This window comes from Salvia hispanica, chromosome 6 (assembly GCF_029641045.1).
Source record: "Salvia hispanica isolate PSC_SH4W2 chromosome 6, Shi_PSC_v1, whole genome shotgun sequence".
In the NCBI taxonomy this organism is placed as follows: domain Eukaryota; kingdom Viridiplantae; phylum Streptophyta; class Magnoliopsida; order Lamiales; family Lamiaceae; genus Salvia; species Salvia hispanica.
In genome coordinates this window covers 15,632,653-15,656,344 of record NC_142697.1, presented here as the reverse complement: position 1 = coordinate 15,656,344, position 23,692 = coordinate 15,632,653, and the positions used below count along the sequence as shown (strand labels likewise).

General features: G+C 38.7%; 2 protein-coding genes and 1 pseudogene across 2 annotated transcripts; 2 read left to right on the top strand and 1 right to left on the bottom strand.

Moving 5' to 3' along the window:
* Window positions 1-42: 42 nt before the first annotated feature.
* On the bottom strand, window positions 43-1,976 carry LOC125203767 (uncharacterized; annotated as a pseudogene).
* A 9,057-nt stretch (window positions 1,977-11,033) lies between these two features.
* On the top strand, window positions 11,034-14,707 carry LOC125203760 (COP9 signalosome complex subunit 1-like). Its single transcript, XM_048102198.2, has 6 exons — window positions 11,034-11,550; window positions 12,435-12,755; window positions 13,132-13,248; window positions 13,355-13,440; window positions 13,825-14,059; window positions 14,131-14,707. Exons 1-6 carry the CDS (start codon window positions 11,164-11,166, stop codon window positions 14,305-14,307), a joined length of 1,323 nt encoding a protein of 440 aa, XP_047958155.1. The 5' UTR covers window positions 11,034-11,163; the 3' UTR covers window positions 14,308-14,707.
* A 406-nt stretch (window positions 14,708-15,113) lies between these two features.
* On the top strand, window positions 15,114-18,664 carry LOC125203759 (putative pectin methyltransferase QUA3). Its single transcript, XM_048102196.2, has 7 exons — window positions 15,114-15,649; window positions 16,124-16,327; window positions 16,406-16,616; window positions 16,695-16,956; window positions 17,110-17,484; window positions 17,698-17,793; window positions 18,139-18,664. Exons 1-7 carry the CDS (start codon window positions 15,227-15,229, stop codon window positions 18,359-18,361), a joined length of 1,794 nt encoding a protein of 597 aa, XP_047958153.1. The 5' UTR covers window positions 15,114-15,226; the 3' UTR covers window positions 18,362-18,664.
* The last annotated feature ends 5,028 nt before the right edge of the window (window positions 18,665-23,692 follow it).

The following is a 23,692-nucleotide window of genomic DNA, read 5'->3' as shown; positions in this document are numbered from 1 at the left end:
AGTGTTAAAAAAGAATTCATTGAGGGCTTAGGCCCTTCCTCTCTACCACATGGGTCCGCCCCTGCCTACGACGTGATGCTTCTGTATCCTCTCATAGTACATTGGAAGGCGGATGATCTCATGGATCTCATTCAACAATACTTCTTCGGTGATGTTGTCTGTGATACTTTTCATGATGTTCGTGTATGTTTTGATATCATTCGGGGTCCCTTTGTCCACCCTGACCCTCATACAAACCCACACCTTTTCCTCAGACTTCCATGAACACTCAATAATTTTACCATTGTATACCGATGCATCAGGCCCATCATCAGGAAAGACAACCCTATCATCCATCAATTTCTTCTTCCCACACTCATGGAGATAGAGTAGCTGGCGACTTTCAACCATCTCAAAGAGAAAGTCCACTGAATTCATTTCAGGATACTTCCACTTTAAGAGACCCTTGTCTGTCAGCTTCACATAAGGATCATCCCAACCCTGGAATATAAGACCATCTGCATTGTGAGAAAGATTCGGAATAAACCCCTTCAACAGCTTTGTCACAGTAGAGAGAAGCCAAAAATCTTTCCTCCTTACCCTGAAAGGCTCCAATTCATATCTATAGTAGGGGTTTTGGCTCTTATGTATGTGTTGTCTCTCAAAATTCCGAGGCTGGATGATTTCCTTCTCGACCATTTTCCAACGCTCATGAAACGGTCGCTCTACCAGGGATTCATGATTGTAGGCCATCATATCATAGATAAGGTATCTTCTTTCTTGCTTGTGTGTATCAGGCATCGTATCGATCACCATCTCCCCATCAAGTAAAGTAAAACGATGGTATGGTTTCCCGTCCCTGCAAGGGAATCGCATTTGGACTCTGCGAAATTTGAAACGCCTATCTATCAAGTAGCATCCATCCATAGTGATAAGCATCATGTATCTTGTACGGTCAGCTTTCCATGTCGCGTAGTAGTAACATTGCCTTAACTTCTGCAAATTCGACCTGGCGAGAGAAACTGGATGTGAACCAGGAAACTGCAGAGTTCCTTTAACCACTTTAGGCATCATCTTCATAGCCTGGTAGACCGACTGCTGCATCACCGCTACTTGGCCATCAGGAATTTTATCTCCCAAAAGGTCATCATTTGTCAGTGTTGCCCGTGTCTCATTAGTCTTATCCGGAGGAGCTGTAGGACCTTCATCACCGTCGTCATCAAGTTCAGAAGATCTTTTCCACTCTGGGATTGGAGGGCAAACAGCCACCTCTGGTTTCTTCTCATGATAAAAATCATACAATGCATCAATGTAGTCCGGTTTGTAAATTCCCGGTGGACGTGCTTCGGAAAATGTCTTGATTGCCTGAGTAACGGACATAGCAGGCATTGCACGCACGAGAAAGTGGACGATCATGTATCCAGTACGATTATGCCCGTGCGTGCAATGAACGAGAATATGCCTTTTCGGTTGCCTAGGCTGATACAGAAACTGTAGGACCTCATAAACAAACGTATTCACATACTCATTGTTAGGCACAGAATCACGCCCCGTGCATTTAATCTTGACATGCTTGATAGATGCATTAGTCCAGTCCTCGGCATTATAGTATCTATCTGAGTTGGTCAAATCAATGACCAAGCCTATCTTTCTATTAAAAATTTGGGTTGATCGAGCAGCTGCTTAGATGAGTATCTTTTACCAGGTGGAATTTCATCATTGAATGATTCATCAAGAGGAACTTTTGAAGGGATGAGAAAGCCTGCAATTTCATGTCCATAAGCAGGGCAGCCTATCCAACCTGGAGGAAGTCTACTGTTAGGTTTCCTCCTTTTAGATTGATATTCATAAGATGGTATGTCGTCGTGACGCTGTATGCGCATCCTTAGGGTCCTTCCCTCACGCACACGCCGTGCAATTGAAGCACCACTCTGCGCACTATCTTCCTCATCTTTTTCTGGTTCAGGGAAGGCATTCACGTCCATGCAGGCAATCATTCAAGTTCCAGTCAGTCCAAGCAACCGGAATCCAAACGATCAGGCCGCCGAATCACCGGATAAATCGAATCGCAGTTCAATTCCGGCAAAAAACCCTAGAGAGAGAAACAAAGCGAGAATGATCGCAGAGGGAGGGAAACACGTAGAAGCACGAGAATAAGTTATTGATTCACACGCGATAACTTTGCCACTCAACATAACCTACAATTCCACAAGTTTACATGGACTATAAATCAAGTCGACTGGTTTACTTTCATCATGCGTGGAATATTAAAAAATTACTCGTTAGTATATTGTTTTTTTACTCTATGTACCATAAAAATAAGAATTTGGGTTTAAATATACAATTAATAAAATAGGAAAGAGATAGAAAAAAAGGTGAATAAATATTACTAATAAGAAAAATTACCATACATAAAAGTGAATTATATTTATAGAATAAATAAAAAGAGAAAATATAGGAGTATCTATTTTTTTTACAGGACATAGCGATATATTTGACCAGTTAATAATATACGTATAATATCTAGTTTTAACTCCAATACACAACAAAAGAGGACTATCATTGTAAGTATTTTTTAGTATTCCGTAATAACGTAAAATATATGAGCATCCACATCCGTGTTCTTAGCTAAAAGCATAGAAGTGGATCTGGATCCACTTTTACTTCATGTCCTTAGCTAAGAGCACAACACCCACATCCGTGCTCTTAGCTAAGGACAAGCTCAAGGGTCCCATCATTCAATTATTCAATTTAAATAATTCAATTACTAAAAATATTTCTACATTATAAAAATATATTAAAAAATAAAAATTACATAATTAAAATCCTAAAAAATAAAAATTACATAATTAAAATCTCAAAAAATAAAAATACATAATTAAAATCATAGAAAATAAAAAAATACATAATTAAAATCCTACAAATTAAAAATTACACATGTGGAAGAGTAGTCCTCTATCCCCAATTGCCTTTTGAGACCTCAGATCATTTGCTCATGTGTTGCAAGTTGCTCCGGAGTCATCTTAGACGTATCGTTCAAATAGAGTTGACCCAAGAGGGTCCACAACATGTTGTTCGGGGGTGGAGGAGGCACAAAGGGAGCGGGAGCGGGAGCAAGAGCGGGGGCGGGGCGGATGGAGTCGAGGCGCGACGGCGGATGGCCGTCGCTTCTTCTTTCCTTGCGGCCGGCGGGAATTGCTCGGGCCAGCGTCGGGGCTACCCAAGTTAGTTCCGGCAAACTGGGTAGCCACATCATCGGAAGCACCGTCGGATAGGGCTACTGATCTCGACCGTTTGCTGGAGGAGTTGGAGGAGGATGCTACTACGCCGCCCCTATACTTCGGATGTTGGCGCCCCTCCTGCCAACAATCGAGGTACTTGAACGCTTTGAACTCCATGCTTTGGTAGGTCACCAAGGCGGCAGTGATGATGTCGAGCTTGCTCGTGCCGCTTCCCGCCAACCGTTCTTCCTGGAGGTAATACCCATGGAACTTACCGATTGCGTCGTTGTATCTGAAGATGCAATTGCGCACCATACTATCATTGCGATAGATGGTTTCCCCCGGTCGGGTTTCATTGTAAAGACGAGTGATGCGCCACCAATACGTTTCCCCGGTTTGGTTTGTGCCAACTTTCGGATCTTCGGAGACTGCCAAGTAGACTTTGAACATTGCCATCATCTCACCCGGAGTGTACGGGGTGCGGGTGCCACGAGTAGGAAGAGTAGGAGTAGGAATAGAAGTAGGAGTAGGAGTAGAGCTGCTGCTCCCTCCCGATCCTGATTCGGGTGCCCACCCGAACCCAGAGGCATTTTGGTCGTGCACCGGGTAAGGACGGTAGCCACCCGAAACTTGCGAACCTTAGGTTTGAGGAGGGGCCGTAAATTGCGTTTCCGGACGAGGGAATGAGTCGGAGTCGATCAATCGTGGTTCCAACTGCGAATGCCGGAGGGGTGATCGCCGGAGCCGAACATTGTGTAGTGTGATGGGAATTTAGATGAGATAATATGAGAAAAAAAATGAGAGAATGTAGATGATTGAATAGATGAGAATGTGATTTTTTTTTGTGTTAAGTGAGGGTATTTATAGATGAAAATGTGAATTTTGGAGAAAAAAAATTGAAATATAAATTAAATGTGGGTAGAAAACGAATATAATTTTTTGGGAAGTGGAATTTTTTAAAAAAAACTTTTTTTAAAATTAATTTCGATTTTTGTAAAAAAATTAAAATTTTGAATATGCTAACGGCTATGCCGTTGGCCAATCAGAACACGCCACGTAAGGGTGCTTAGCGGCACGGACGTACTCTTAGCTAAGAGCAGCCGCTGGCACGGACGGACGGCTCGCAGCGGCGGATGAGCTCGTCCTTGCCGCTGGCATGAACGGACGGACGGCGTTTTGAGCACCGCTGCGGAAACTCTAATCTTTAAGAAAAGAGGATCCCCAATTCCCCATGAAGAATAATACGTGAACTCTTAGAAAATTAAGATCGAAGATATAAATATTCTATGACTGTAACCATTACTAGAAGAATAAAATATTTATTTTATATCACTTGGAGTTACGGCTAACAATTTTTGTCACGATGACATGATAATCCCACGAATCCGCACGAAATTAATAGATTTGGGGCAAAGCTTATTGAATTCGTGTTCTTATCGGGTCGATTCGTTAAGAACATGAAATTTTCATGTCGTGTTCGTGTTACCCGTTAAGAAATAATAGTATAATATTATTAATTTTTAGTATTTTAAAAATAATACTATATTTTTGTAGGATTTTGTTGCTGCGAATGATTTTATGTTAATGTTTATCATATCATATTATGTAATCGGATTTTAGATTTTTAATTACACTCTTAATGATTAGAGTCAAGGTTTTGTAACTTTTGTTAATCAAAGGCAGTTTTTATCAGGTTTTAACCATGTTATTAGGCTGTGTTGTTATAGTGTCGTGCCTTGTACGTGTTTTTATCGTGTCGTGATGACCCAATATGGTTCGTGTCGGGTTCGTCCGTGTTCGGGTTTGAGGGTAACAGGTCGGGTTCGTGATTGGGTTTAAAGTTTTCTTAAAAGGTCGTGTTCAAATTTGTCTTTATTGGGTTAGGTCGTTAATATGTTGATCCGATAACGACTCAACACGCACGATTTGCTACCCCTACTTGGCGTAGTTGGTGTGAGATAGACTGTGTTTTCAAAATATTTTGTGATTGTATTTTCAATTAATATTCTATTTTTTGCTAATTATGTTTATTTACAAAATTTCAGTTTTTATTTTTATTTTTATTTTCTGTAATTGTATTTCCAATTTTATATATTCTATTTTCCGCCAGTTATGTTTATTTATAAAATTTCAGTTTTTATTTTTATTTTTGTAATTGTATTTTCAATTTTATATATTCTATTTTCTGCTAATTATGTTTAGTTACAAAATTTTATATTGTGGTAAAATAAGTACTTTTATATTGTATTGATTAGTTTGTAAAATAAATATTTACGTATATAATTTATCAATAAGGATTTGTGGATTTTTAATAATAAGTACTCCATTAAATATGTAGATATATCATATCATGAGAAATGATAAACTAGTATTTATGTGAGTACCATTTATGAGCAACACGCTCATTTAATGCACGTTTTGTATTGTTTGTTTTGATTTATAAATTTAGTTTAATTTTATACATAAAAATTGATATTGATATTTTAATTTTACAATTTTTATAGAGTAAAAATCAAAACTTGATTTATTATTTGATTTATTTATTTGAAGTTATAGCAAAAATGAATAGATTAAACCTTGATGTTTATAAAAAATCCCGCTTAAATAAGGAATGAAAGAACAACTAAAAATAATATTTTGTCAACTTAATATTTTGCCAAAGTTGACGACAAAGAAGATATTCTCTCGTTCAACAAAGAAGAAAAAGTAAATAGACTGATATTACATTAAAAACTATGAATTTTAAAATATAGTTTTAAATATATAAACTAAAATTGATACTTGTAAAATGTCGGATACATAAAAATAAGAGTAAAAGCCAAAATTGGATCTGAACATATGAGGGAAAATTACACTACACATACAAAATGTTTCATCAATGTTTTAAATTAGTACAAAAAATTTTAAATTAGCATATATCATACAAAAAATTTGATTAGTGTTTCAAATTAATACATTCCGTCAAATAAAACTAACGCCGTTAACTTTTCTTATTTTTCATTCTTCATTCTAGTCCAAAGTATTTTTCTTATTTTCCATCCTATCACTCCGCTCCAAAAATCCCCAATAGAGAAACTCGTGGGATTTGCTGCAGCGAGAATGTTTGCCGGAAATCAAAGGGAAATATATGAGGAGAGTTTACTACTGCATAGGCTTTTGATGGTTTTGGCAGTGTTGCCGAGTTTCAGCAATTTCCTCTCCCTCTCTCTCCTAAATATTTCTCTCTCTACAAAAATACAGATTACACAATCTGTCCTAATATTTCCTCCTCTCTTTCTCCTCCTCTTACTCTATAGATAAAGGAGTATAAAATAAATTAATACTCCTACACTTAACACTCGTATAATTTGTTATACATGTCGACCTATACATACATCCGTATATCGTACGTATATGTGGTTTGGAGGGGAGTGAAGGATGAAAAATAAGAAAAAGTTAACGGTGTTAGTGTTATTTGACGGAATGTACTAATTTGAATCACTAATAAAATATTTTGTATGATATATGCTAACTTAAAACTTTTTGTACTAATTTGAAATATTGATGAAACATTTTGTATGTGCTATGCAATTAGCCCAACATATGATCATTTTATAATTTTAGTCCTAAACTTTATCTTTTGGATATTTTTGGTCCAAAATATATGAAAATTTGATCATTTTGGTCCTCCGTCAACATACATTTTCGTTAATATTTAACGGTCAACGATTTTAATTATAATTTTGACCAATTAAAGTTGTTAATTATGATTGCGTACACCCTAATTATATCCTTATTATTTTAATAAATTTCATTTAAAATATATAACAAATAATATAAAAAAACAAAAATGAAATATACAACCCAATTTAATTAATCAATCATCTCCTTAACTAATCCCGGTAATGCTCACCAACATTGATCCCTCTGCCGCGCCGGAACCCCCTTTCTCCTACTGCCACCCCGCCGCCGCCACCAAACGCAAGCGCCGCCCTGCCGGAACCCCAATTGTAATTATATCCAAAAATAATCTAGGGTCGTTCTACTTAGTGGGGATGCCGACGGCGTTTTTGATGGGGTTTTGGATGGGGATGGGGTTCAGGAGGCTGTGGAGGGGGCTGCTGGCGGTGCTGTGGAGGACGGATTGGAGGGAGGAGATGGAGAGAAGGAGAGAAGTCCGAAAAAAGGGATAATGTATGTGATGATGGTGGTGGCGGTGCTGTGAGGACGGAACCCTAGATGTAATTATTTCCAAAAATTAACTGAAACTAGCAGATCCGGATGTGGAGGTGGTGTTGTTGTCGCCGAAGACGCTGCTGGAGTCGGATCGGTACGTGTGTGAGATCTGCAACCAAGGGTTCCGGCAGGGCGGTGCTTGCGTTTGGTGGCGGCGGCAGTGCGGCAATAGGAGAAAGGGGGCTCCGGCGCAGCAGAGGGATCAATGTTGGTGAGCATTACCAGGATTAATTAAGGAGAATATTGATTAATTAAATTGGGTTGTATATTTCATTTTTGTTTTTTATATTATTTGTTATATATTTTAAATGAAATTTATTAAAATAATCAAGGATATAATTAGGGTGTAAGTAATCATAATTAATAGCTTTAATTGGTCAAAATTGTGATTAAAATCGTTGACCGTTAAATATTAACGGAAATGTATATTGACGGAGGACCAAAATGATCAAATTTTCATATATTTAAGACCAAAAAATCTAAAAGATAAAATTTAGGATAAAAATCGTAAAATGACCATGTGTTTAGGATCAATTTTGGCACAGCCGACGTCAGACGCGAAGCGGATTAAGGAGGGCGGTGAGAAGGAAGAGTGAAACGTATTCATTCGAGACGAAGAGGGCCTTTTGGCAAAGCCAAGTCAATTTCGGGCCACCAAACCCTGCAACTGATGAAAAGGCCCTATGGAAGCGTGTACGTTGTCACACTCCCTGCCTTCCTCGCGTCGGAGAAGTCATTACTCTCTAAGTCAGGCTGTCATGTCTCTCTTTCCTCGCTTTTGAACTACAGAAAGTTCGTACAAAGGTCCATGATCCATGGGCTTCCCTCAGCTTTGGTCGGCTAAGGGTAGAGAGATAGAAAGCTAGATTAGTAGCTAAAGGATTCCTTCAAGAATTTCGGCCTCAATGGGAAAAGAAAATGGAGCAATGGTTTCGGGCTCGAACAACAGGGACGAAACTGGGACTGAGTCTGCGACTACTCTTATAAATAAGCAAAAAGAAATGACTCAACAGAAGGTACTCGGCTTCTGTGCTGGACTTGGACGCTTTCTATCTATAGATTGAGCCATTACCAAGGAGCTAATTCGTTCAGAACTCAGTTGACTCCTTCTATAGATAGATAAGGCGGAGCGTCCTTGGTTCAGGCCCAGTTGGAGTTCTGACTATAGCTGCAATCTATCTCATATTGGGGAGCTATATGACCTCCGGGTGGTACAAAGTAAACCTCTTCCGTAGAAGCAGGTAGTAACCTAACCTTTAAGATAAGAATTTGTTCAAGGGGGGCCTCTTATCTATCAATGGAAAAATCTCCATGTGTGGCGTGATAAGGCTTAAAAGGACAATTAACTAAAGAAAAAAAAATAGAAATAGATACATTCTTAAAAGAATGTGCTGAAGCTTTATAGCTTTATCCATATGTGTAACACAATTAGTAGTTCAAATTCTTTCAGAAGATAAATCTCTGCTTTTCTTTTTTTGTTTTGGAAATGGACATTCAGGCGGGTAAGGGCTTGGCTTGACCGTGTCTTTTCTCGGGTCGGAGGCGAACGTCTTTCTATTTATGGTTCTTATGGAGCTACATTGCAACAAATCTTCTTTTTCTGCAGCATTGCTTCTATGATCTTAGGAGCACTGGCGCTCTCTAGCCGACTGATCCCCTTGATCCTATATTGATCATATAACTGGGAGGGTCTGCACGAAGCCGACCTATGGATAGAAAGAAAGATGGAGGAAAGGAAAATGAAATATGAAATCCCGTTTATTGCACAAAAACGCCGGGACGCAGGCTCCCGAGAAGCCCAACGAATGTCACGCCCTTTAATAGTCAAATCGCGGTCCAAGGTTGGAATATCTGCTTCCGCTTTTCGTTTTAGCAGTGATCAAGCGCGGTAAGACAGAGGATGCAAGCGTTATCCGGAATGATTGGGCGTAAAGCGTCTGTGAATTTAGTACTATCCTCTTTTTTCTTTGTCACCTCGGATTGGATTGGATAAGTCCGACGACTCAGCAGCAGTGCGGAATTGAAGTTTCTCCGTCTGCCGTATGCGGTGAGAATCGCACGTACGGTAACGAGGGGTACGGGTCTTCACTTCCTAACCAGGTTCTTTTGCTGCATTCTCACTCATGGTCGGGTCGTTTCCCTTGATTCACTTCCTAGGACTTAAGAGAGAAAGGAAGTCAGTTCAAGCAAACACGTACAAGCAAGAAAAGAGCTTCAAAGCAATAGTGGGGCGGGGCGCCTTGTTCGCATTAATGATGGCCTTCTCTTCTTGAACCAACGATTCCCTTTCGTTGTAAGGGACAGCCTTCCCGACGTACTGGAGAGATGAATTGGCATTCCATAGATAGGAGTTACGAGCGCTTTCGTAACTGTCGATGCGGACCTCATCCGGCTCTCTGCAGGGGAATCTCCACTCACTGCTTCCCCTAATATCCTCCCTTTACCACATCATGGGGGTTTACAGGAGATCCCAGAGGCTCGCTCGGAAAGGCTGCTATAGTGTGAAGAGTCCTTGCAGTGGAAGTGCTCCTTCTCATTTGGTACCTTGCCTTGTTCTCAGTCATCTTAGGTGCAGTTGCCACGTTTCCCTGTCCTTTAATATCTGATTAATACCGCTTCAATAGTCCATTACAGATTCAAAAAAGAAAGAGAAAAGAAAAAAAAAAGGCGGGTGGTGCCTTTGCTTCAAGACGCTATTTACCAGGAAAAAGACACTACCTTTTTTTTTGGAATTGAAAAAGCCGAAGGGGCGAACGAGCGCTGCGGTAACGAGGTCCACTCGGTCTTCCTTTTCCATTTTCTTCCAATAGTTCGACCTATCCAGAAAAATTGTCGGCCCCCGAAGTGGGAAGGCTTGAGGAAGGAGATCATTAAGGAGTGTCACGACTCTAAATGGGCTGGCCATCCTGGAATGAGACGCACATATTTGGAGTTTAGTGATAGCCTTAGGTCAGCTTGGTTCGCTCAAACTATACTTGAAACCACCCTATGATGAATCCAAATCCGCCTTCCTCTTACTGCAATTCAAGTATTTTCCTAAGAGATCGCCCTTCCTTATCTCCCAACTCTCCGGCTTAACCTTAACCTTCGACCGGTCCTTTTGAACAATCATGAACGTTTACAAGATACGATACACCAGAAGACACGATAACCTTCCTCTCCGTAAAGGGTTGTCCTTTTTCCGGCAATAGGTGGATACATGAAAAAGCTTCCTTGCGTTTGAGGCCCGAAAAACCACTTCTTTTTTCCGGTTCCTGGAAACTCGGGATCGTAAATGGATTCGAGTACCATTCTGATCGCCTCTTTCATGATCCTTTCTATAGGTAGAACTCCTGTGAGCGGTCTAAACTTCGATCCTTATTTCTTTCTTCATAAAAAAATATTGTAATTGTAACCCTTGGAAGATAGTGCTTTTACGCTGCTCCCGCGCTCCCCCTTTCAGTAAGAGATCTCGCATTTATTGAATAGTGGGGAAGGCTTTCCTTATTGAGGAGATATTCTCTTTACTACTGTACTGTAGCTCGGGTTTACGAAAAAAAAATAAAAAAATTCCCCCGGATTGAAAACTAATATACGGGCCAGATTGCAGAAGCTAACTCATGACACGTGCGAAGCCCAGATTGTATCATACTCTCTAGTGTCTACACGTTCAAAACGGCAATCGCAAACGAAGAGGGAAGAAGAGAATCAACAGAAACCCTAGATTACTTCTCCTACTGATCCAACTACTTCTACTACTACTCTCAAAATGGAAGCAGACGCTATTATCGGGGACGAAGAGATCTACGCCAATGGCCGGGACGAAACCGATTCGCAGCGCCACCGCCCCATCATCAGCGGCGAGCAGCTCGACATCGAGGCCTACGCCGCACTCTACACTGGTCGCACGAGGACTACGCGCCTCCTTTTCATCGCCGATAAATGCGGCGCCCCTTCCATGGAGCTGGAGGCTCTGCGGATGGCGTACGACGAGATCAAGAAGGGCGAGAACACGCAGCTCTTCAGAGAGGTTGTCGGGAAGATCAATGGCCGATTGGGCCCCAATTACGACCTGGATAATGCCTGGGCCGATGCTGTGGATCGACGGGCCGAGTTGAGAAAGGAGAAGCTTGAAAATGAACTCAATGCTTACAGGGTATGGTGTTTCCCCTCTATACACTCTATTATACTTTTATTTTTACTGAAATGTCAGTTGAATTTCATAGTCTTGTGTGAAGTCTACCATGATTTTAAGCTATAAGTTGTGAACGCTGGTTTTATTTGGGAACTGTAGAATAAGGATTTATGCTCCCTCCGACCCATAAAAATAGGGACTTTGGGGACAACATGAGTTTTAATGCGAAATTGGTGAGTAGAAAGAAAAAAATTGATTAGAGTTTTGTCAGTGGAGAATGAGACCTCATAGAGAGAAAACTTTGCCAAAGAAGTGGACTAATTTGGGATAAACCAAATGAAAAAAAAAAGACTATTGTTTGGGGATGGGAGAGTAGGATTTAGGGTCGGTTCTTGGCCACTTGTTGGAAAACTGGTTATAAGGAAATTTGAAAAGATAAAAAAGAAAAGGTAACATTGTCTGGCTTAGGAATATGGAATTTGCTAACGATTGTTGTTATTTTGTTCATCTTCTCAACATATACTATAAGGTAATACCTTGTGTGTCTGTTAGACGAAGAATCTGTTAAGTCGCTTCTTATTAAATAGATCCATTCTTTGAATTCTTCACTAGTTTATTTTGCATGAAGTTGAGAGATCTGTGTTAGGCCTGCAGAAACTGCTCCCAACTCTTGTTATTGCCGCATGTTTCTGATTCATTGATTATTAAATTATGCAGTGTGAATTAATTATAACAATTAATTTGGTTGGTGTTGGTTGTAACACTTAAATATTCGATTTCCTGAAACTCTTGATAGTAAAATCCAATGAGCATGATCTCAAAATTTCCAACTCTTAGTAGCTTAATATTTGGCTGTCTTTTTCTTGTTCTACTTAGCACCCTCACTTTAATACTATCTTTTGCAGACAAATTTGATCAAAGAGAGCATTCGGATGGGGTACAATGATTTTGGGGATTTCTACTATGCACATGGTCAGCTTGGTGAAGCATTTAAAAATTATGTCCGCACACGTGACTACTGCACAACCTCGAAGCATATAATTCATATGTGTCTAAATGCAATTCTTCTTAGCATTGAGATGGGTCAATTTACTCATGTTACAAGTTACGTTGGCAAGGCTGAGCAAACTGCAGACGGCTTGGAACCTGTTACAATTGCAAAACTGCGTTGTGCTGCTGGATTGTCTCACCTTGAAGGGAAAAAATATAAGCTTGCTGCTCGAAAGGTTTGTCTAGAAAATCCTTTCCTCATAAAGTAATTGCCTGCCAGAGAATATATTGTTTGTTGTGGTTAAGCATGCCATGTAGAAAGAGCAGAAAATTGGAGTTGGCTGCTGAAATTTTATACATGTATAGGACTGCTCTTATAGTTCTGATGCTTTTGGGTGGTATATACAGACTTTTTTAAAGGTAGAATGCTTTATAGTTTACAGAGACTTACCATGGGTGGTCGCAATGTGAGTATAATATATCATGCATGATTGAAATTCATATCTTAACAAGTTCATTGATATATACACCCTCTATGGTGCTTGAGATGTAAGATTTTTATTGTCTTTGCTTCATATATTTTCCCTTGACTTTTTATATTGATATTTGCAGTTCCTGGAAGTTGGCCCAGAACTTGGGAACAACTACACTGAAGTAATTTCACCCCAAGATGTTGCAACATATGGCAGTCTCTGTGCACTCGCAAGCTTTGACCGTTCAGAACTGAAGGCAAACCCTTACCTTGTTTATATTGTTCTTAAATGGTCATTTTCTATGATTCAGGGATTTTATGACCTTGTAAATTCTTACCCTTTGAATTGTTTCAATTTTCCAGAGCAAAGTCATCGATAACACTAATTTCCGAAACTTCTTAGAATTGGTACCTGAGATAAGGGAACTCATTAATGATTTCCATACCAGGTAACTGAGTTTATGTTGTTCACTTCACGCTATGAGAACTATATACTAGATTCTCTTACATAGTGATTACCGCCATAGACAAGTAGATAGAACACTCTCTTTTATGGATAAATAAACAGAAATTGTTAAAGGCCGTGTCACGATGGACTCGAACTCGAGGCCTTTGGCCTCGGGCATTAACCACTCTTACCACTCTAGAACTCTTTTGATAAGAAAGCCGAGCCAGAAAGTTTAAAAGAATTAACTACTACTACAAATCAATTTTGAAAAATCCCCCAGCTCTGTGCTGATTCATAATGAAAGAACCAAATAGAAAGAATAATCCGCCTAAACTTGCATCTCCAGTTCCTTAATTGACTTGAGATAGTATGTTTTACTATGCAGCCATTATGCTTCTTGCCTGGAATATCTAGGAAATCTCAAGACAAACTTGTTGCTTGATATCCATTTACATGATCATGTGGAAACTCTATACGAGCAAATACGCAGCAAGGCTCTGATCCAGTACACACTTCCGTTCGTATCTGTAGACCTTAATATGATGGCAAATGCTTTTAATACAAGTGTTACAGGCCTGGAGAAAGAACTTGAAGCCCTGATCACTAATGACCAAATACAGGTAATCATTTGCATCCGCTGCTTGTGTAAATACACTCGGGATAACATGTAACTAATGGGATGATCCTGCAGGCTCGAATTGACTCCCATAACAAGATTCTTTATGCCCGGCATGCTGATCAGAGGAATGGGACGTTCCAGCGCGTCTTGCAGACTGGCAATGAATTTGATCGTGAACTCAGAGGAATGCTTTTGAGAGCAAATCTCATCAAACATGATTACAACCTTAAGGCAGCACGGAAACATTAAGTGGGGGGTTGGTGTGTATGAAAAATATTGCTACTTTGGTGGAATGAAAATTCAAAGTCTGGAAGATTAACAGGCTATGGAAGAGGAGTGTTGACAGCGTTGAATCTTCTGTAGCTGGTTATTGCTTCAATCAAGTTAAGCTTTTGGATAAGGGGAATGAAAAGGCCATGGGAGCTTGTCAGCAAAAAATGCAAATCAAAATGATTCTTGAAGATTTTCAACTTCAAGTTCAGAGCCTTTGATTTGTAATCCCTGTAGATTCTTGTTCATAGTCTGAAATGTTGCTTTGTCCTTTTCTTCCAGGCTACTTGGTGCAAAAATATTTAAATCATGGTTAGGTGGTACTACTATATAAACAATAATCTGAAATTTCCATTCAAAAAAGTAGTCTTCGTTTTTACTGTGACCCGGCTTATTATTGTTAATGGAATAGAATATGAAACAATGATGTATACCTTTTACATATATTCCCTCTTTCACACCCCTTTATTTATCTGTTTCTTTACTTATTGGACCAGATGATGAAACAATGATGTATGCATAACTTTGTAATAGCTACAGAAGAAAACAAATTATAGTAAGTGAGACTATGATTATGCCGTGAATAACATAATTTTAGTTTATATTTATTAAATATTATGGAAACATTATTTGTTAAATGCTCTTGGAGATAGATAACTGAATCTGGAACACGTAGTCCACGCAAGTGGACTAAGTAACTGAGGCCATTTACTTTAGCTTCAATGTCACATTCACACCGACCTTCCTAGTTAATTATGGCGTTGTACATTAAGCAGCACAGCTTGTACCATATCCATTCTAATTAGCTAATTAAACAGTAGTGCAATCTTAAACTCAGATCTTGAAGCTCAACACTGTCGCTGAGTGTAAAAATGAGATCTTGAAGTTGGGAGAGAAAATGGGGCTGTTGAATCTTCCGTCTTCCAAGAACCGGCACGCGCGCCAATGGCGGGTGCTGGATGCTATTATGGGGTGCTTCTTCGCGGCGGTTCTGCTCTTCTTCCTCCTCGTCTTCACTCCACTGGGCGACTCGCTGGCGGCATCGGGGCGGCAGACGCTGCTCCGCTCGGATCCGCGGCACCGGGGGCGTCTGGTGGCGCTGGTGGAGCAGGGGCGTCAGGCGGTGGCCATCGACGCTTGCCCCGCCGATATGGTGGATCACATGCCCTGTGAGGATCCCAGAATTAACAGCCAGCTCAGCAGGGATATGAATTTCTACAGGGAGAGGCATTGCCCTCGCCCCGACGACACGCCTCTCTGTTTGATCCCGCCGCCGGACGGCTACAAGGTTCCCGTGCCCTGGCCCGACAGTTTGCATAAGGTCAACTCAGTTTCATTCTTACTATTTTTCTCTTCTTAATTAGTTTGGACGTGTTGGCATTGGTTTTACAAGTTTACTTTAGCTTGAAGATTTGAATATGTGGCTGTGAACCTATGTGTTTGAGGTTCTACTTATGGACAGAATGTTTGTTTAGTAGTTGTTGGAACAAATTGAAGTTGAATCTTTGGTCTTGCTTGTTGGGAATCTGCAATCTGAATTGTTGTATATATATGCAATTCTCTTAATTGTTTTGATTGGTGCTTCTATATAGCGTTGATTAGTATATGCATTTTTGCATCTAGTGCCAAAGGTATTCTGCAGCGACTGCTGCCTTTTTTTTGGTAATGAAGTACTTTAATAGTATGTACTATGTTTTCAAACTATTGAGGAATATCTTTACAACTCAGTCTGCTATAAGCAATTGAAAGCTTGATTCGTCTCAAATGATCATTAGTTTTGTGTTTTCTACTGCAGATATGGCATGATAACATGCCTTATAATAAAATAGCAGATAGGAAAGGCCACCAGGGATGGATGAAGAGAGAAGGTCCGTATTTCATATTTCCTGGTGGTGGTACAATGTTCCCAGATGGAGCTGAACAATATATCGAAAAGCTTAAACAGTATATTCCTATAGCTGGGGGAGCTTTGAGGACAGCTCTCGATATGGGATGCGGGGTAGGGATTCCTTCCCTGTTTCCTTGTAACAGCTATTACTGAATACAGGTCTTGAAAAATCTCTATCTCATTTTCTAGGTTGCTAGTTTCGGTGGATACATGCTCTCTGAAGGCATATTAACTCTTTCCTTTGCCCCAAGAGATTCACATAAAGCTCAGATACAGTTCGCTCTGGAGAGAGGAGTACCGACCTTTGTTGCCATGCTTGGCACACGTAGACTTCCGTTTTCTGGGTTTTCTTTCGATTTGGTCCACTGTTCTCGATGTCTGATACCTTTCGCTGCATATAGTAAGTCCTCTTCCAAATAGTTTACCACTACCTCGTAAGTATATAATACTGTTCCTAACGCGTATTATACCTGTGCAGATGCTACATATTTTCTTGAAGTTGATCGGTTACTTCGGCCAGGAGGCTACCTAGTCATATCTGGACCTCCTGTACAGTGGCCTAAACAAGATAAGGAATGGGCTGAGCTCCAGGCCGTTGCCAGATCTTTGTGTTACGAGCTGATTGTCGTAGATGGGAACACTGCCATCTGGAAGAAGCCGATTGGGGATTCATGCCATCCCAACCTTAATGAATTTGGGCTCAACTTGTGCGATGAGTCTGATGATCCTAGTTTTTCGTGGTAAATATGCATCAGAAGCTGTTTGTTCATATCTTGCATCACCTTTGATCATATTTTGGTATAAACTTATAACATGTATTCCAAGGTGGACTCAGTGACTATATTATTGTTGCATTCTCGTTGAGAAAAGGATTTAATATTATTAATTTGCAGGTACACCAAGTTGAAGAAATGTATTAGCAGGACATCCTCTGTTAAGGGAGAATACGCACTCGGAGCAATTCCAAAGTGGCCTGAGAGATTGACAATAGCTCCTTCGAGGGTTAGTATTATTAAAAATGGAATCGATGTGTTTGAAGCTGACAAGCGAAGATGGGCAAGGAGGGTTGCTTACTACAAGAATTCTTTAAACATAAAACTGGGAACTCCATCCATCCGAAATGTCATGGATATGAATGCATTCTTCGGAGGTTTTGCAGCGGCCATAATATCTGATCCTGTTTGGGTAATGAATGTCGTTCCCGCTCGCAAGCCGTCAACCCTTGATGTCATTTATGACCGAGGACTAATAGGAGTTTTCCATGATTGGTGCGTGGAAGTTACATGCTCCCTTTACTCATTATTTCTTTAGCATTTATCCTATGTGCAGTCTTTTTGCATAGAACTTGTGCTTATACATTTGTTTATCTAGTGTTCAATGTGGCTTGTGATTTAGTTCAGATTCTCCATATCCTTATTATATGTCCCAAAGTATTATGTATTTAATTGATATTGGATATATTTTCTTTCTGATGCTTGTAGGTGTGAGCCTTTCTCAACATATCCTCGTACTTACGATTTGATACATGTTGCTGATATCGAGTCTCTTGTTAAAGATCCCAGTTCGGGAAAAAACAGGTATACTATTTTTTGTTCTTATTTCTGTCAAACTTGTGACCATTCAAGCCGCTCCATTGTTTTTGAGGAACTCATCTGTTTAAGTATCTATAATGCAATTGAGTTGCTTGGCTCGAAGTTTGAGTTGAATAAAACTTCCCCCATCCACGAAAAGTTTGCCACAATTTCCTTTTCGCTCAGTCCACAAAATCTCCACTTTCCATTTACAGTAAAAGGATCCACACGACTCACCACCATTACCACACATATTAAGTGGGAATCTTATTCCATTCACACACGACCAACAATTTTATTAAAACCTGTTCCATCCATAACATTTGATCCCCACCATCATCGTATTTGCAGGTGTAACCTTGTCGATCTGATGGTGGAAATTGATAGAATGCTGCGTCCTGAAGGCACGGTTATCATTAGAGATTCACCTGAAGTGATTGACAAAATTGAATGGATTTCTCGTGCCATAAGATGGAGGGCCTCCATACACGACAAAGAACCCGACTCACTTCAGAGGGAGAAAGTCCTGGTAGCAACGAAGAAATTGTGGAAGTTACCTTCTGGATCCCAGTGAAGCTAAAACCGTGCTAGTCCCATTGTAAGGTAGGTACTCTTGTGCAGCTTTGGTTCCAAAAATACATTACAATGACTATTCTTGGCAAGGACTTTTTTGATGCTCTCACATATTTCACTTGCACCTATAGAACGATGCAAAATGTAAAATACGAATGTCTATGATGGCCCTTTTACATTAGGAAGTCTGTTAATAGTTGGAATTTCAAATTTATGTCTCATTACATTGCGACTGCAGATTGCCTAGATGGCTTTAAATGTATGATGATAGATTGATAGTCAATTCAAGATATTTGTTGTTCAATGGTACACTCATTTACATAAAATGCTACTCCACATTCTGAACCATTTTGCCTTTGCTACTACTGGTCCTATATATTATTGAGCTAGATGAGGCTAGTTAGATCTTGTAGATATAGATGGAAAAATTTAGATATTTTTATTTTGCTTGGATTGACTATTTTAAAGCTCTCTTGCATCATATGATGTCAACACTAGAGTCAATATGTGATTACACTTGACTACTTGTTAAAAACATTATTGGAGTGTGTGTTTGTGTGTGTGTGTGAGAGAGAGAGAGAGAGAGGTGGGGGTCCCTAGTTTGTTTATGGAACTTGACAAGGTTGCTTCCTAGGATAACCTCATAACAATCCCATTTTGTTACTACATGTTTAGATCAATATAATGAATTTGCACCATTTTAGTCAAAATATATAGAGTTTGTTTATGTTTGACAACATTGTTCATATTTTGTTGAAAATTAGATTAAATTTCTGTTGGTTTATTTGAAATATAAAGATTGAAGTTTGATATTTGAGTTTAGAATAAGAGTAGGCAGATCTATCTTAGATGAACTGCATATTTAATGATAACTTATTAAAGCTATTTATTTAAATCTCAAGTTATCTCTTTCTCATTGAAATGAAACAGCCCCCACCTCCATGGTAGGCTCCTCTGCCCAGACTATGACCTACATTTAATTCAACTTCGACCTATACTTTGCTTGCTTGGGATTTCGAAACATGCTACTACTACTAATAATTTTTTTTAATGTTTTCTTAAAATTTGCATCGTAGCTTCATTATGATTCCACTTTGATGGTATGGCCTGGGTGATTATGATCATGATCGTCATCGCCTACAGATCAATAGTAAAATAAAAACTCGTGTTATTCTCGACTTCATTTTGATTAATCCAGCTTTGAACTCGCTTCGATTTACGAAATAAGCAGACTTGAATAAGTACTATTACCTCCTTGTGAGAATCTTCAAGCCCTGAAATTGGAAATTTTTTTTTGTCAAAAGTGTGAAAAGGATCAATTTTCTTGTGTTGAGATCTACAATATCAAGCTTTTCTAGGAGAAGCTTCATTCATTCCTGTCACTCAACAAATATAAGGTCATTTCATTGACAAACAATATTGTTTATCTAAGGTAATTTATCTGATTTTAAGAAATTGGATTATCGGTTTGATTTTCTACTTTAATGTTATACGGTGGAAATGATGGGATGTCACTTTTGTGAACCACTCTGATCAAAATTAGTGGCAATAATAGGGTACTGGTTTTACAACTTAAAGTTACCATTAAATTGGGAAATTTAAATGCGTATAAAATAATCCATTTCCTCATTTTAATGGCTCTTTAAAGAGTTTCATGAATGGCATTGATTTGAAAAGAGGTATTACATCTGCGCCATAATACTATAGTAGATAGTTCTGAATAAGTAGTTAAATTAATCCTTCCTGATTAAACCATAATTCAAATGGGACATAGATATTGTATAGCACCTTGAAATGATTAGTGTATTAATTTATAACTAATAAATTGTAATTAATAACATTTAAATCATTTTCACCATGTCTACCTAATGGCGTGACATAGCAGCGTCCATTCCAACATATTGATGAGGCTACATCTATAAACGGATAGTTATTGATTAAGATGCTATAAAAATGAAATTGAGTCATCTTCTACATAATTTATCAGCGATAATATATGTCTTATTAAACCTAGAGTAAAGGCTAAAACCGATCCTGAACATATGACCATTTTACGATTTTGATCCTAAATTTTATCTTTTGGATTTTTTGGTCCTGTACATTTCAAATCGAATCATAATTGGTCCTTTGTTTACAATTCCGTTAATTTTATAACGGTCAACGGATTTAACTCAATTTTGACCGATTTAAGCATTTTAATTATTTAATAATCAAAATTATTTTCTGTTAAAATTAAATTGAATTTGATGACAGGAGGGTAAATCCAAGTCCAACGACGGTGTAACGCCAACGCTGTCGAGCACGCCTTCTGGAGTCCTCAAGCGGAACACTTCCGAGAAGTGGCGGCCGCCTGTTGGTACGGCGGGAAGCGTGGGCAGCCCTACCCCCAAATCCGACGCTATAAAGGTGAAACTCCATAACCAAGCACAATTTGTTCATGCCGATGAGGTATCTACTCCCAATTCGGCTAAGCAACAGAAATCAGATAACGATCAGGATTTCCTCAGCCTGGAGTGTCAACAACAAAGAAAAACTAAATAATTGAATCCAATAGTTTAGGAATTAGTAGGATTTTGTTTTTTTCTTTCTTTTGATTCAGTGTTTTTTGCTTCTTGTAATTTCAATTCCTTTTTGCTGAATTCCAAATTGCGATTGAAGCGCCGTAAAAAAATGGAAATTGTACTTTTTGTTGTGTGTAATTGAATTGTGAAATGTGAATGTGAAATACCGCACGGGGCTCCGTCCCCTTGACGAAAGACGCCAAGGACCTCAGGAAGGCCGCCGCTGAGGCGTTCCAGCTGAGGGGGGGTTTTGCGGGGAAGGGCGCGGCGGAGTTCTCGGGGGTGTGCGAGGTGTCGGGAGTGGCGGGGCTGGCGGAGGCGGTTCTTATGTCACTACCGCCGTTGTTGGGGTGGCGATTCAGCTGGGATGAGGTGGAGAGAGATGCTTAGGAGTAATAAATTAGAATAATAATTAATGAAATAATTAGTGAGTTAAAAATTATAATTAAGAGCTTTAATCGGCCAAAATTGAGTTAAATCCGTCGACCGTTATAAAATTAATGGAATTGTAAACGGAGGACCAATTGTGATCCGATTTGAAATGTACAGGACCAAAAAATTCAAAAGATAAAATTTAGGACCAAAATCATAAAATGACCATATGTTCGGGACCAATTTTGGCCTTTACTCTTAAATCTATAAATACATTTTCACCTCTTGTATGTTGAAATACTGAATTTCACTTCAGAGTAGTTTACTATTGTTAATCTTAGTCTTCAGACTCTAGTGATATATGAGTAGCAATATAGCCATCATCATTAAAATTGCTAACGCAATCATCGAATTTGCACATCAATAATTTAGACCCCATTTTAATTCATCGATTTCAGATAAATAGTGTAAATAATAGTAGTATTTTACAAATTTGACAACCATTTCATAATTTTAAATGAAGTTTGCAAATCTATGATGAAAGAGTCACACTATGGAGTTAATTTGTACTTTGCAGATAGATTATTTTACTAAACAACCTTGATTAATTAACGTGCATTACCTGCCGGTGATAACACTTGACCAATTGTTTAATGTTGAGAAGGTTTAACATTGGACAAGTAAATGAGGGTATTATATATATGATATCCGCCGGATAGATTAACCTATAAATTATACCGGAGCGGATCACCTCATTCAAATAATACACCGTTTCATACTACACTAATAAAATAATGACATGTGGATATTTTTTAAATTAACAAAATAAAAGACTAAAAGATTAATTATCATCATACATATCCTCATATACCAACATTTTAGTTAATAAATCAAGCTGAACTGAAATCAGGTGATCAAAATGCTAGTAAGATTCAGATACAACAACCAGTTCATGAATCGGGCTACGTTATATCCAACCAATATGATCAGAATCACCCCCAAAATGCATCATCCCCAACAGTTTGTTCTCTCCCATATATTCTCCAACCTTGTCTTGTTTACTGTCATCATTATTCAACTTTCTCAGATCAAAACCATAGCAACACACAGCGTTAGCAAAGCTATACTTGGAAATTATAAAATGTCATTATTCGGCTGGTAGATTTCATCTAATCCGATCATTATGCCATCAGGTGCGAAGAAGCGAAAATCTGCCAAGAAGAAGGAAAATCAAAATCAGTCCAACAATCACTCTGATTCTGCTCTTGCTCACACTCACGGTTCGTAACTCTTTGCTTTTACTGCTCGAAAATCTTTTCAAAATTGCTTCTTTACTAATCTAATGTGTGTAGTTCAATGGTTTCTTATTGTGTGCGTATGTTCTTGCAAAATTTTTGTTAAGCATCATTATTACATCAGCTACCTGTTTTATTGTTCCTTGTGTTTGTGTCTTGTGCAATAATTGGAAGTGGATTCCTAGCGTAGTTGCTAAGCTTTGTTTGTGAGGTTTCTGATGATTGGTGAAGGGCTGAATTCCAAGGATTGTTGAATGGAAAAAATGATATCTTTTCCCCTTTTCCCCTATTTGTAATTTCCTATGGAACTCACAAAGTAAGATTCAAGCAATTAGTTTAAGATAATGTGTGTGTTGTGGTTATCCTTGATTTTGAGTTGAACTGTCTTTTCAAATAATATATGGCAGGGGATGAAGATGTGAAGCACCAAAACGATGGAAAGGGGGTAATGTTGGCGAGCTAAGCTCCCCTAAATCCGAGGATCACGAGAAACCTTCTGTCGAAGCAGAGGCTGGAGGTGCTTCTTTCGTGGAAGGATCAATAGTTGACGATGGGAGGCACAGGATTGAAGATGAATTGGGTGAAAAACATGGCATCGTTGCCCAAAACGAGGCGAACAAGAAGCCGGATGATGAAGGATATGTACGATAAAATTAATCTAAAATGTTGGTGTACGAGTATATGTATGATGATAATTAATCTTTTAGTCTTTTATTTTGTTAATTTAAAAAATATCCACATGTTATTGTTTTATTAGGGTGGTATGAAATGGTGTATTATTTGAATAAGGTGATCTACTCTGAAATTCTACACCCTTTTTCTAAATAAGCATCCATTTAACTTTTTTCTTCTTAATAAATATTCTATTTCAACAATTGAAGTATAATTATGATAACTTTTCATTAAATTCTTAGTATTTGTTGGAATTTTTTAATTAGTTGTATATATGCATTTACTAATAACTAATAATATTACAGAGATAAATTTTATATGTTCCTATGACATGACAAAGATCCACAACCTTGACATCAATGAAGGGATTAATATATAAATTTATATCTCAATCTTTCTATAATCTACTGTTACTATAAGAAAAATACTACT

Coding starts and splice junctions, on each gene's coding strand:
- LOC125203760 (XM_048102198.2), top strand. CDS start 11,164: ATGGAAGCAGACGCTATTATCGGGGACGAAGAGATCTACGCCAATGGC. Junction 13,249..13,354: donor TTGACCGTTCAGAACTGAAG/GCAAACCCTTAC, acceptor TCAATTTTCCAG/AGCAAAGTCATCGATAACAC. Junction 14,060..14,130: donor TCACTAATGACCAAATACAG/GTAATCATTTGC, acceptor ATGATCCTGCAG/GCTCGAATTGACTCCCATAA.
- LOC125203759 (XM_048102196.2), top strand. CDS start 15,227: ATGGGGCTGTTGAATCTTCCGTCTTCCAAGAACCGGCACGCGCGCCAA. Junction 15,650..16,123: donor GGCCCGACAGTTTGCATAAG/GTCAACTCAGTT, acceptor TTTCTACTGCAG/ATATGGCATGATAACATGCC. Junction 17,794..18,138: donor CCCAGTTCGGGAAAAAACAG/GTATACTATTTT, acceptor TCGTATTTGCAG/GTGTAACCTTGTCGATCTGA.